At 44.0% G+C, this 15068-nt stretch overlaps 1 protein-coding gene across 6 annotated transcripts in view; it reads left to right on the forward strand.

The window, feature by feature from the left end:
• Positions 1-461: 461 nt before the first annotated feature.
• PCDH7 (protocadherin 7) overlaps positions 462-15068 on the forward strand; it is a 397552-nt gene continuing 382945 nt past the window's right edge. For all 6 annotated transcript variants that reach the window (XM_054029888.1, XM_054029889.1, XM_054029890.1 and 3 more), the window contains exon 1: positions 462-6027. In XM_054029888.1, the coding sequence (XP_053885863.1) occupies positions 2863-6027 (3165 nt within the window). In that variant the 5' untranslated portion in view covers positions 462-2862. The remainder of the gene's footprint in view (positions 6028-15068) is intronic.

Consider the following 15068-nt stretch of genomic DNA (forward strand, 5'->3'; position numbering starts at 1 on the left):
TCCAGCCCTGGCACGGCAGGGAGTGCGGAACACTCAGGCACTCATTCCCCAGCTCACACTCCGCAGATACACATACTGCCTCCGTGGGTGCCTACAGTTCGCACAGGCAAGAGGTGGAAACCTCGCTTTCTCCTCCCCACATGAAATAGACAGCAAGCTAGACTCATTGTGATCATTGCTCTGAATCATCTGAGCACATCCGGCTGCTTTAGCACAAATGTGTCATCAGTATAAAGAAAGACGTTTGGGCATATTTGTCTTCATGTTTTTATTTAAAAATAAATACCTCTGGGGTTTGTTCTCCTGAACTTGTGTGCAGGTGAGTGACTGGGAAAGCGGGATTCCCCACTGCCTGCCCCATGCATGCCCTGGTCCGTCCTCTCCCACCAGCCTGAGTCTCCCTCGCTGCTCTGTTGAATGCGAATGGAAGGGACAGGTCTGAGAGCCAGACATCAACCAAAAGAGCAGAGGCATGCAAATGCCATGGGCAATTAAGTGGCACAAAGTCAAAAGAAGGAGAAAGTGAACTAGGGACGCAAGAATAAGCAAAGTTGTGTCGATGTCTTTCACATTAAAGTTGATTTCTTACTTACCCAGGTAGGTGACACTACGTTTTAGCAATCACTGAAGCAGCAAGTCCCTGTTCAGAAATAAATCTATTACTTCTACTTACATGTGTTTATTCTCCTGACCCTCCCCCACCCTTCCCACACACATTCTCTCTTTCTCTGAGGGTCCATTTTCCCAAGAAACACACAAGATGCCGTTGAAGATGTGCATTCAAATCATTGAAAGAGGCACAATAAAGACAAACCCCCCAGCACTGGGGAACAGACCAGCGAAAGCCTGAGATCTCTAACGCACTCCCCATTCCTCCCTGGAGTTTGATCCTGTTACAGTCACTGCAGCCCATCATCTGTCTAGAAAAGCACCAGCGGACAGAAAAGGTGCGAATCTATGCAAAATGAGTTGTTTGACCAACATGATGCCACAAAATGCCGTCACCAGCGCACGGAGGGGCTCTAAAATAAGAGGAAGAACAACAATTTGCTTAACAATAATTGATCACTGAAGAGTCAGAAGGTGGTGGTGGTGACTTGAGGGGGAGGAAATCACGGGAGACCATGGGTTAGAGAGAGCAACAGCAGGAGCACTGTAGTGTGTACCAAGGATGGGTTTGAAGACTGGGCTGGTGTTTTGCGATGAGCAGCTATCCCACTTGCAGCAGCAGAGGGTAAGGCTGGGCTTTCTGGAGTGCAGCGCTTGGCTCGTCCTCCCTCCCTCCCTCTCTCGGCGTGTGTAGCGCAGGCGGCTCTGCTGCTGCAGCGTCAGGGAAGAGCCGCCGAGAGAGGCTCCAGCAGCTCCCACCACTTTGGGCAAACTTGCTGGTTTACTGCTTTTTTCCGAGTGGGAAGCGGCGCCTCAGTTGCCATTCAACATTTTAAAGCACAAGCCGTTTTGCTGTGAAAGCGCCTGAACCACACTTCTCTGAAAGGCACAAGAGGGGAGGCACAACTGCAGATTTCACCCGCCGAGGCGGTGGGGTTCAGAGGAAACAATTGACTGGTATTATTTTCTTTGCAAAGAGGACTGCATTTTTATAAATCGCATCGCGGTTCTTCCCCCTCCCCTTTGCCATTCCGCTTATATGGATGTAATTCAGAATCTGTTAATTCACGTGGGGGATCCAGTTACATCTCGTTCCGCTTCGGGTATATTAACGAGAGAGCAAAGCAATAATCGCTTTTGGACACATAGCCTTGTTGCTAACCTTTGAACTGAAAGAATCAAGTTCAGATCTGGTTACCTGCATTGGGACGGAAAGGAAGAGAGAGAGAGAGAGAGAGAGAGAGAGAGAGAGAGAGAGACTGCAATCTCATTTGTGAATCGCTCTCACAGTGCTGCAGATCCAGATTGCTATAACACATGCAGTGCAAATGCAGGTAAGGCACACACACAAACTGCGGCTGCAAAAACAAACTTGGGACTGTTTTTTGTGTGTGTATGTGCATTGCTCCAGCTTTGGAAATTCTGGGCAAACGGCTTCTGCAGTTTTTGTATCGTTGCTTTGTGACTAATGACCTTGCGCAGAGTTATTAAAAAAAATCCTCTACGGAGAAAGAACTGAACATTTTAGGCAATCTGTGAAGATGGATTTGGGTGCTTTTCTGCTAACCGAAGCGGATTTTCTGTGGACTGCTCTGTGATATAAAGGGTTCTCGCCTACCCACTGTACAGCTACCGATATTATTGGGGATTTTTTTGGTATTTTTCTTTATTTTTTTATTTTATTTTTAATCAGTTATTTAATTGCGTTTTTTGCCCATTGCTAAGAGGATTGGGAGTTTTCCGGACACAACCCCTTTGAATGAGGCGATTCACATTTTTTTCCGTGTGCGTGCAGAGTGGGGAAAGAAAAGAGCTAATGCCCTAGTAGTAAACGGCTGAGAGAGAGAGGGAGAAGAGTGTGAATTGTACTTAACTCTAGGAGCAAAGAAGACGACCTGGGGAGAGAGGGGGGGCTTCGAATAGCACCGTGCTGCTCCTGCTTTTATTACAAACCTTGCAAAGTGATTACAGTAAAACCAGAGGAGGAGGAGGAGAAAAATCCCGTCCTATCTGTTGAGATGAATCTTTAAAAAGCAAAATACACTGTCCCATGAACTGTAAGCATATTGCAACTGGAAGGAAGGGAGGAGAGGAGCCAACACCAGGGTTTTGATCACCGATTGCACCAGTTATGAGACAATAAGTTTCCCGGAAGAGAAGGATTTTATAATTGATCATCCACACGCTGAGCATTTCTGTTGGCTTGTCGGGGGAGTCGGTGGGAGAGAGGAGGGGGATTTTGGTGCGAAGAAGATGAGGAAGATGCGGACTCTCTTTGGCTTTGTGCATTGCTGCTGCTGCTGCTTCTTGCTCCTGCTGCCTCCTCCACTCTGGGTCAGCCTGGCCGCGGCCAAGCAGTTGCTGAGGTACCGGCTGGCCGAGGAAGGACCTGCCGACATCCGCATAGGCAACGTGGCTTCAGACCTGGGCATCGTAACGGGCTCCGGAGAGGTGACATTCAGCCTGGAGTCGGGCTCCGACTACCTGAAGATCGATAACATGACCGGGGAGCTGAGCACCACTGAGCGGCGCATAGACCGCGAGAAGCTGCCGCAGTGCCAGATGATCTTCGATGAGAACGAGTGCTTCCTGGACTTCGAGGTCTCGGTAATCGGCCCTTCGCAGAGCTGGGTGGACCTCTTCGAGGGCCGGGTCATCATCCTGGACATCAACGACAACACCCCCACTTTTCCCTCGCCTGTCCTCACCCTTACCGTGGAGGAGAACCGGCCCGTAGGGACCCTCTATCTGCTCCCCACTGCCACCGACAGAGACTTCGGTCGCAACGGCATCGAGCGCTACGAGCTGCTGCAGGAGCCCGGCGGCGACGGGGGCAGACGCGGAGGAGGGGGGTCGGCTTCTGCAGCTGAGAGCGCCCTCTACCCCGGCGGCAGTAAGAGGAGGCAGGAGCCGGACGGGGCAGCCCGCAGCAGCGTGTTCGAGCTACAGGTGGCCGACACCCCTGATGGGGAGAAGCAGCCGCAGCTGATTGTCAAAGGGGCGCTGGACCGAGAGCAGAGGGACTCCTATGAACTGAGCCTGAGGGTGCGGGACGGCGGCGACCCGGCCCGCTCCTCCCAGGCCATCCTGAGGGTGCTGATCACCGACGTGAATGACAACAGCCCCCGCTTTGAGAAGAGCGTCTACGAGGCGGACCTGGCGGAGAACAGCAGCCCCGGGACCCCCATCCTGCAGCTGCGGGCCGCCGACCTGGACGTGGGGGTGAATGGGCAGATCGAGTACGTCTTCGGGGCGGCCACCGAGTCGGTGCGGCGCCTGCTGCGGCTGGACGAGACCTCGGGCTGGCTCAGCGTCTTGCACCGCATCGACAGGGAGGAGGTGAACCAGCTCCGCTTCACCGTCATGGCCCGGGACCGGGGCCAGCCGCCCAAGACCGACAAGGCCACGGTGGTGCTGAACATCCGCGACGAGAACGACAACGTGCCCACCATCGACATCCGCAAGATCGGCCGCATCCCGCTGCGGGACGGGGTGGCCAGCGTGGCCGAGGACGTGCTGGTGGACACCCCCATCGCCCTGGTGCAGGTGTCCGACCGCGACCAAGGCGAGAACGGCGTGGTGACCTGCACGGTGGTAGGGGACGTGCCCTTCCAGCTCAAGCCGGCCAGCGAGGGCGAGGGGGAGCCTCAGAACAAGCGCAAGTACTTCCTGCACACCTCGGCCCCGCTCGACTACGAAGCCGTCCGTGACTACAACGTGGTGATCGTGGCCGTGGACTCGGGCAGCCCCAGCCTGTCCAGCAACAACTCGCTGCTGGTGCGGGTGGCGGACACCAACGACAACCCGCCGGTGTTCGGCCAGGCCGTGCTGGAGGTCTCCTTCCCGGAGAACAACTCGCCTGGGGAGAGGGTGGCCACGGTGGCGGCCACGGACGCGGACAGCGGCAAGAACGCCGAAATCTTCTACTCGCTGGAGCCCTCTCCCCTCTCCTCGGAGGCGCCCGGCGGCATCTTCAGCATCAACCCGGACTCCGGGGACGTGCTGGTGCAGGCGGTGCTGGACCGCGAGCAGCGCGACACGTACGAGTTCCAGGTGACGGCCCGGGACAAGGGGGTGCCGGCCCTGCAGGGCTCCACCACAGTAGTGGTGCGGGTGGCCGACCGCAACGACAACGAGCCGCGCTTCATGCAGGACGTGTTCACCTTCTACGTGAAGGAGAACCTGCAGCCCAACAGCCCCGTGGGCATGGTGACCGTGATGGACGCCGACCGGGGCCGCAACGCCGAGCTCAGCCTCTCCATCCAGCCCGGACAGCAGGACCAGGCCGCCGGCATCTTCTCCATCGAGAACGACACCGGCACCATCTACTCTACTGTCTCCTTCGACCGAGAGCAGCAGACCAGCTACACCTTCAAGGTCAAGGCGGTGGACGGAGGGGAGCCGCCCCGTTCGGCCACCGCCACCGTCTCCCTCTTTGTGATGGACGAGAACGACAACCCGCCCGCCGTCACTTTCCCCAGCAACAGCTCCTACACCGTGCTGCCCCCCTCCAGCAACCTGCGCACTGTGGTGGCCACTGTGCTGGCCACCGACGCGGACACGGGCCTCAACGCCGACCTCAACTTCAGCATCGTCGGTGGCAACCCCTTCAAGCTCTTCGAGATCGACCCGACCAGCGGCGTGGTGTCACTGGTGGGCAAGCTGGCCCCAAAGCACTATGGCCTGCACCGCCTGGTGGTGCAGGTGAACGACAGCGGCCAGCCGCCCCAGTCCACCACCGCCTTGCTCCACGTCTTCGTCAACGAGAGCCTCTCCAACGCCACCGTGGTGGAGAGCCAGGTGGCCCGCAGCCTGCACACGCCCCTGGCCCAGGACATCGCCGGCGACCCCAGCTACGAGCTGAGCAAGCAGCGGCTCAGCATCGTCATCGGGGTGGTGGCCGGCATCATGACGGTGATCCTGCTCATCCTGGTGGTGGTCATGGCCCGGTACTGCCGCTCCAAGAGTAAGCACGGCTACGAGGCGGGCAAGAAAGACCACGAGGACTTCTTCACCCCGCAGCAGCACGACAAGGCCAAGAAGCCCAAGAAGGACAAGAAAGGCAAGAAGGGCAAGCAGCCCCTCTACAGCAGCATCGTCACCGTGGAGGCCTCCAAGCCCAACGGGCAGCGCTACGACAGCGTTAACGAGAAGCTCTCCGACAGCCCCAGCATGGGCCGATACCGCTCGGTCAACGGCGGCCCGGGCAGCCCGGACCTGGCCAGGCATTACAAATCCAGCTCGCCGCTGCCCACTGTCCAGCTTCACCCGCAGTCCCCCACCGCCGGGAAAAAGCACCAGGCCGTGCAGGAACTGCCCCCGGCCAATACTTTTGTGGGGGCAGGAGACAACATCTCCATTGGATCGGACCACTGCTCCGAGTACAGCTGTCAGGCCAGCAGCAAGTACAGCAAGCAGGTAAGGGTGCTGGGCTCACCCCCTAACTACTTCCAACCGCACTTCCATACAGCTAGCCCTCCCATCCCCAGCAAGTAGGTGTGGGAGCTGGGGACCCTCCCTGTTACACAGACAGAGGCAGCCCTCTAGCCAGCATCAAGTATTGTAAGCGAGGGAGAGAGTCAGGGGACCTCCTTCGTACTCTTCCCTGCAGGCAGACAGTGTAGCCAGCCGCAAGTACAGCTGGCAAGTAAGGAAACCAAAGACACCCCATCCCCTCCCTCAGGCCACACAGCCTGCAGCTAACTGGCAGTAAGTAATGAGCAGATAGAGGAGTCTGGGACTCCCCACTAAAATTACTCCTCCTCCCATGCCTCACATATACAGGAGGCAATACTGTAGCAAATACTGTATAGGTTATGAGAGTGAGGGCGGAGGGCTCCCTCCGTCCAAGCCAGCAATCGAGGGCTCCCTCCCTCCAAGCCAGCAATCCCTAGAAGGGAATCTGAGACGTCCTTATCAGCCCCCAGCACATACATCCAGCCAGCAACCAGCACAACGTGGGAGCTGCAGACATCCTCCCCCTCACCACACAGTCTTCAAGCCACAGATAACCAGCCAGTAGTAAGCACAACAAGCAGGTAAGGGAAACAGAGACATCCCCATTACCCACTGCCACCATCACCCACATCTGCCCAGCCAGCCACCAGAGTCCCTTTGAAACAGGCAGCCATCAGTGTCTTTCTTTCAGAGGGAGGTGCATCCACTAGACAACAAGGTTCCATTGAGAGAGAGAATTCTTTCCTGCCACCCAGGCAGCAGGGTCCTACTGAGAGAGGGAGCTGTCCTCTGACTTCATTCACACTCTCTATGGCTTTGTGAATACATGTGTGTGATTTTGCAGCCATGATGTTAAAAGGTTGGGGGGATCTAATTATGGGTAATTCATTAAGATTCAGATCTCTCTATAATATATGTGCCTGATTGTGATCCCACTTATATCTTTTTCTTTATACTACTGATACCATTGATTGCAGAAGACTGACTCTTGATAAGTGCAAGTGAGCTCAGAATTGGCCCCTACTTCTATAATAGTTTCACTGGTTTGGAGGATATTATATTAAATTCATAAGGCCCCAATTGTGCCACCCTCAATCGCACTGAGTAGTATCTGAATGTCAGTAGTGATTATAATGACTTCTGTGGTATCACCAACTCAGTAAAATATTTCTGAACTTACAAGTGATACAAGTGACTGATTCTGATCTTACTTACACTGATGTAAATCAGTCATTGAAGTCAATGGAGTTCTGCCAGTATAAAAGGAAGATACCAGTGTAATACCTGACACCAATTTGGTGTAACATAGTGGAGAATCAGTCTATTATTATAATTCAAATCTGTATTTTTATTTTATAAAGCATATGTTGAATTTTGAGCTGAGATCATTTTCCTTGACTTACTTTGTTGGGAGGTTATATGCTGAGAAAAATGTTTTGCAGTTGGTACTATCATGGGGGGGGGGGAGGGGAGAGGAGGATCTGCATAAGATGAAAGTTCTGAAAGTTTTCTCAACTACTCTGCACATTATGCAAGATACTATAGATAAATGAATGTAGATTCATGCAAATATGGTGCCAAGTCTGGAACATGGAAAATCTGACAAATTTGACAAAAATGCTTTCTTTCCCACTTATTAACATGCTGATATGGTACACAACTACATGTTTATACTTTGAGATGTCTGTTTGTGTACTATAATTGACTTTTATAATATGCAACCAGTATTTGCATTCTGCATGGTGGAATAATATATTGTAAGTAGAAGTGAATTTCACGAGCCATTCATTCTTTCAGCTGAGCTACAAAACTGGTATGATTGATGTAATATTTGCTAATATTTTTTGTGTATGTTGTTTTACTAGTCATACTAATGTTTTACAGAACATTTGACATAGTAGTTTTTGGCAAAACATTTCATTAACTTTCTCCCAGGGAGACCATTATAAATTTACTTTTGAAAATATTGCCTATATAAAATGTAAAATAGTAGAAAAGTTCACAAGCTTCCATCCACTAAGGTTTATTAAACACATAGTAGATGATGCCTTTTTAGTGATCATTATGCCAACACGAGGTATAATCCATGCTAATCAGATACTAAATCTTTCTTGCTGCCAGAATTCATCTCAAAATATGAATTAAAGACTGTCAAAAGTATAATTTGTTTTTGGTGAAAAAAAATGGCTTGTGTGTTAAATGTAGGAATTGGTAAGAGATTAGACTATACAAATGACTACTTGTGCTGATACGTGCTTTCTTTGAGGTTTTTGTGCAAAAATATATTGATTGTATCTTGTTTATTAAATTATTTAGAATATTTTCCCAGGAAATATTTTTGATGTACAATACATTATGAGATGTCCTGGGAGAAGAAAATAGCTTACTACACTTTTACATACAACAATCAAAGTGGAAGGAACACATCAAGAAAAACTCTTAATTTATCTAGTTTAAAACAGCTCCCTTCCCCCCATACCCGTGTCTCAGTTAATGTCTGACAGCTTTTTGTGAAAGTAGTTTGGTTATAAAGATCAATATAATTGAGTAATTTATGGCTGATATTTTAATGTCTTAACACAGGAGTTATTTTAAAACATACTAAAAAATTGACATTATTCAACATTTTGGTTTAATATCTTTATAAGTATTGTAACTGAAGTTTTCTTTGGATAAAATAAATAGCTTCTCAGAATGGTCAGCATACACACACAAACATGCATATAAATTAAAGACAGGACAGTGGGTATTGACTCAGCGGACAGTAAGAATAATGTTAAATAAAAGCTTACAGGATAGATTTTTTTTGGCAGACTATTTCTATTACAGCCATCCTATGGGCACTTGCTAACTTGCTGATGAGTGACATTTATGTGCTCTTGTGCTTTTATTTTTTTCTTAATTTTATTTTAACATAATAATGAGTATATCAGGCGGAGGTGTATATAAATAACCTGAACTTTTCATATCTCAAACATTATCATTTGAGCATTGACTGACTCACCAGAGTAGGTATTCATATTCTTGAACACTTAAACCCGGTGGTGTTCATGCTCAGTATCTTGTTTAGAAGGAAAGGTGACGCATTTAGAAATCAGCTACTATCAAATAGTATTAATTTTATCACAGTTTAATTGTACATACAAGGTAAAACAAGTGGAACATTCACATGCATATTAGAGCAAGAGATTAGCTGAAACTTGCATGTCTTTCCTCATTTACTCATTGACAGTTGCCTTTATTCCATGGAGAGATTAGAAAGTGCATGAAGTTTTAAAGACAAGTAAATAGACAAACCAGGAAGTGCCCATCCTGAAGTAGATGAGGGTGATATCCATTATCCATTAATGTAATTAGACTTAGTAATTGATACATCTTCATACCCACAATATTGTTGCCAGGGGAAAGGTCTCCATTTACAGGACCAAATGGTGTGCTCAAGTGAGTACACAGGTAATGTCTTTCCATTCTGATTTTGTGTTGTGCTGTACTTTTTTTTCTTCAAGGCAACATATATTTAGTTTTAGAGTTTAGTACCTCATACTTAGTTCTTCAGGGTATTTTGTTTGGTGCAGTACCATATGAGACACTATAAACCACAAAAATCAACAACAACAAAAACACCTCTTGGCATAAGTATTAAAAATAATAGATTTTAAAACTAAATTTTGTATTGGATACACTACTTACTTTTAATAAAGTTTAGTTAGATATTATAGCATTATGACACATCATATTTAACCTTCACTTTACAACAAATTTCTATTCCCTCCCCCCCCCCCCCGAATTACCTTAAAGGAGCCTCTTTCAAGGCTTCAGGTGCCACAAGTACTCCTGTTCTTCTTTCAAGGCTGTTCTTGTCTTATTAATATGAAGTTTCTGTCCAAAATAGTATATTATTTTAGACCCTGATTTAGCAGTCCATCCCTATTCAGCAAAACACTTAACCACATGCTTATCTTTAAGCAAATGCTTAAATCCCATTATCTTCAGTGGGATTTAAACATTTGCCTAAAATTAAGCATATGCATAAGTGCTTTGCTGAACAGGCATGGATTTAGGCAAGTGCTTTGCTCAGTCGGGATCTGATGACCTGATCTTCAAGGTGCTAAACACTGCCTGTGAGATGATGAACACCCTTAACTTCCAGCAAAGACAATACAAGTTAAGGAAGTTCAGCATATCACAGAAGCAATCAGCAGCTTGGAGGATTGGCTCCCTAATCATAATTGTAAACTAGAAGTAATAATTTTCTATTATGCAGTATTGCTTGTCAATTAATCTTTGTATGTTATATTCCACTTTGCTTTATAATGCAAAATAATGGGAAACACGTGAAAAGATATTAGGGCAGATTTAATCCACTGAAACTTTTAGGCATGTGTGTGAGATTTTTAGAGGAGTTTTTTTTTTGTGTGTGTTTTTTTTTTCTTTTTTTGGTCTGTTGATGTCCACTCGTTTCTCTTTTATTTGCTATGCAAAGATGATGTCTGAAGAATGGGATATTTAAAATATTCTGGATGCTTTTTCAAAGAAATATATGTCACCTTCAGTGTGATTAGAAAGAGCTATGTAAGAATCTGTAATGTCATTATCTCTTTGCTTGAGGTACATTGTTGCCTATCCAATTCTATAATCCTTTATGACTTACCCTCAAGCTTTTCCTATTTGGAAAATGTGCTGCTTAGTGAAGAAAACTGTTATCACACCTAAGTGTGGTGACAAGCCTACCCAGTTGCATCTCTATAACAATACAATTTGTAGAAATTAATTTTTAAAAAAATCTTCTTAGTATGCTATTCAGTTAATTGGTTTACACAGGTATTGTACATTAACAGTCTCTTGGATTGTGGAAACATTGTATATGGCTGGTTATCATATATGTGAGTTATAACTATAAATTAAAGTATCCATTCTCCGATCAGTATGCGCATGTAACTCCTGTTGAACTTAATGAGAGGTTATGCCTGGTGCATCAAGGAGCAGTCAATCTTAAATGTACAGTTTAACCAGCCAAGCAAACATCCTCTTTCTTCATGATAATATACGTAAAACTGTTTATAAAAATTACAGACTAATCCCCGAGAGTAAAGTTGGTCATGACTTGTGCCTTGACTAATTTTCTTGAGTCTAATCAATGTTTTTTAAAAAATCTTACCTTAGCACTAGCTCAATGTAGAAAAGAAGTGTGGAGCTGTGGGATGAGGTGTAACATTTTAACATTTAACATGGATACAGTTTGGAGAGAAGTTTCTAAAAGCATAGCTAGATGTTCTATCTTCAGTTTGCAAAACCGTAAATATTCTACAGTTGGTTTTAGAAATGGCCCATATTTGTCACTTAGTAACAAATCACTTTGGAAACAGGGACTAATTAAACATGGTGATACATCTTTTGAAGTTTTTATTAGCTCTACTTAACACACTGTCTTCAATTAACAAGTAAAGCCTTTATTTTCCTGTTCAGTGAAACCCTTATGTCCTGTGTGCAAAAAGCTAACTTGCTATGACAATCATCCCTCACTCCAAAGGGATGGAATCTGAGTAGAGGAGGAGTGTCATGCTTTGAAGGACTAAAGAATGCCTATTGTTGAGGGCAGACAGGAAAGCAGGAGTCTTCAAAGGGATAGGGTGTGATTTACTATCTTTGACAGCTCCCTGACTGTATGTATGGATATTTTCCAACCTGAGCATATTAAAATACTCCAAAAATTAAATATCTGAATTAAAGAAATATATATTTAAAAACAAACTAAGTGTGGAATGATTGGGTTGGAGAATATTGGTCCTTATACACCTGTGATACTGAAGCATATGTTTATAAAATGCTTCTTCATTTCTGCCTGCTTAGATACCTTGTGCCCCAATATTTATTGCAAGTTTGACTGACTTGTATTTTTGCAGACTAACTTCTGCCCTGAAATGACAGGCACATTTCCTTGTAAATTTGATCCATGGAAGTTTTAGAATGTTTGTGCAGTTAACTTTTCAGAGCATTGCCCTTAAATAGAAAACTTGGCCATGATTAGGTTTTGCAGTAAAACATAATCATAAATTATCAGACTTCAGAGTTAAAATCTTGTTGGTATTTTTCTTGTTAGCTAATTACCTAAGTCCTTTAGAAGCACTCTAAATTCTTTACGATAATTAGTTTAAATATGTCATGTTATTTTCTTTTACTTATGGAAATACTTAAAGTAGATCTTTGTTACACATATTTGAGAAATACAGTTCAGTGTCTTACAGCCAGGCTTCTAAAGCATGTTTTCAGCATTTCTGTTTATAGTAAATGTTAAGGAACTGTTAAAGCTACAAAATGAATTCCCTGTTCATTTGATGAATTCCATTCATTCTTAGAATGGGTAAAATATATTGCATATAAATTACAACATAACCTTCTCCGTATCTTTTTACTGTTTCATACTCTAACAAAGGAGTTTGTATGTCATATGTCTGGGAGATGTGCTCAGTATCCTTCTTATATGGCTTGATTTCTCTTATTTAAATGAGAGATTCCGTTGTCCCTAGTTATATCATGTTTTGGACATTTGTAATATTACTCTAAATATTGCATTCTGCAAATATTTTGAAATGACATTATTAAACTTATTATTATTAATTATCACCCACATTAATGAATTAATATCTAAACGGAAACAAAGATTTACATTGTATAATATCTCTTTTGAACCAAAAGATAGTAAGAGAACAATTTCAACTTTTAGACAGAATATAAGTGACACCTTAATATTTATTGACCATGCCACACAAGGTGACTTGCAAAAGTAAATTCCCAATTCATATAACTTTACCAATATGTGCTGAATGCCCCCAATAACCAGTATAAGAAGGGCATTCAGAGTATTATTATGCAAAAATATCTTTATATTTCCTCTTTCAGATTGATTCCACAATGCCTATTCCTATGTTGCTTTGTTAACTTCCATTCTGACCTGATACCTTAACATGTACTATGTTGGTATGTCACATATATCACAGAACCAGTCTTGGGGTTTGTTACTATTTTGTATGATTTTTGAAATTTGCAAAATTATTTAAAACCAAATTCCACAATATGTAAATATACAGTCTGTGTCATGCTGGAGGTCAGATAAAATTATCAAAATGCGTCCTTCTGACCTTAAAAATCTGAATACAAAAGAAATTTGGAAAAACACTCTACATATGAAAAAAAAAATCACAATACTTACTTACACATCCCTACTGTGATGGGGCAGCTGCAGGTGCAGGAACCAGTGTGTTTCTATTGTTGCTATTGTATCAGTGTGATGGCATATCAGATTGGAGGGGAGCCAACTGAGAGTGGTGGGGATGGATATAATGAGAACTGCATGAATGAAAGAAAATAAAGTAAGCTTTAAGGTATTTTGTGTTCTTGGTTCCTCTCTCAGCTTGGGGAAAATTCAGCAAATACTGATAACGGAATTTTGTACTTTACTTTTTTAGGCCACTTACAAGTATCAACAATTTAAAACCACATTCAATACCAAAGCACCAGTTCAGCAGGCTACTTAAACATGTCCCTAACTTTAAGTATGTGAGTAGTCCCAAGTACTTTACTGAATCAGGGACCAAATTCTTTCTTGTGTTACACCAGTGCTAGTTCAGTGAAGCTGATTGATTGCATAGTTGTACTTGAGAGTAGAATTTGTTCCACACTTTTCAGAAAACAGGAGACATAATTTAATACAAAATGTGAACACTGAATAACCAGAGTTCCTTAAAAAGTGCAGTATTTTTTCCCTAAGGGGGAAAAAACAACCAACCAACCAAACACTTGAAACCAGTAAAATCTTATGGATTCTTGACATTGGCTATGCAATCTTGTTTGAACAGAACTGTGCTTTTCAGTAGGATTCAGAACAGAGAGGTTTAGAAAATTATCTGATTTCTTTTTCATTGTTTACATCCTTTAAACCGGTCATTTCCCCACTCAGAAACTTGTTCTACTGCCATCCCTACATTAGCTTGTACAGATATTGTTGTAGCATGACTTCCAATGCATACTTTTATTATTCTCACAAAGGATCACAAATAGTACACTAATTATTATCTTATAAATGACAATTAGGAGCTCAAAAAAAAGCATTTTATACTTATTTTTTTCCAAAACTTAGCTTGGTCTATCCTGACACTGGCAAGCATAATCTATTACGTAGTAAGATTTTATTTTATTGGCACTTATTCAACAAGTCAAAAAGAAATACCTCAAAACCTCACCTTCTACATTATTAATATTACTTGCTTGAGTATAAGGAGCAGGATTTGGCCCTATATCAAATGCAAAATGCAGAACCATTGTTGTAACAATATTCCCAGAGTTGTTTCTTGGATATAAGGTTCAAGAGAGTATAACTCCATTCTTAAGTATGTTCTTGATCATACTAATGGGCAGTGCTCGGCTACATATGCTAAGACGTCTTTGTTAAATCTACTGGGCAGTCCATTGTGCGTATTTGATCATGCAATTGTGTGCTGTCCCCTAGTTTGCATACAAATGAGACAGATTTGACCTAAAATGCTTGCCTACTTTTGAAATTAAAACTTTGCCACCCAGCTGAGGTCATGCACGTTGATTGACCAAATCTGGCCTAGGCAAATCTATGTAATTTACTAAGTTTAAAACTCTAATTCTTTATGCTAAGTTTAACCCACAACAAATGTTCTCATTGAAATCTATGTCTCCTAAAATGAAGATTAAAAATAAAAATGGAAACATGACTAATGAAGCAATAGCAGGTGCAAATATAATAGACATTTAATTAAATTGTTCTTTTTTCAGTGTTTTCATTACAATAGTGTCAGTTAATATTTTATTATTTTTACCTCCCCCAACTTCATTTTTTGCTGCTTTTAACATGCATTTGGCTTAATTCTCTAGACGGTTACTCCAGTTTTATGCTAGTGCAGTTTCATTACTTTCAGTGGTGTTACATGTACATAAAATTTGAATAATACAGTGGTGAATAAAGCTCCTGATCT

The sequence above is a fragment of the Malaclemys terrapin genome, chromosome 5 (genome assembly GCF_027887155.1).
Source record: "Malaclemys terrapin pileata isolate rMalTer1 chromosome 5, rMalTer1.hap1, whole genome shotgun sequence".
Taxonomy (NCBI): Eukaryota; Metazoa; Chordata; order Testudines; family Emydidae; genus Malaclemys; species Malaclemys terrapin.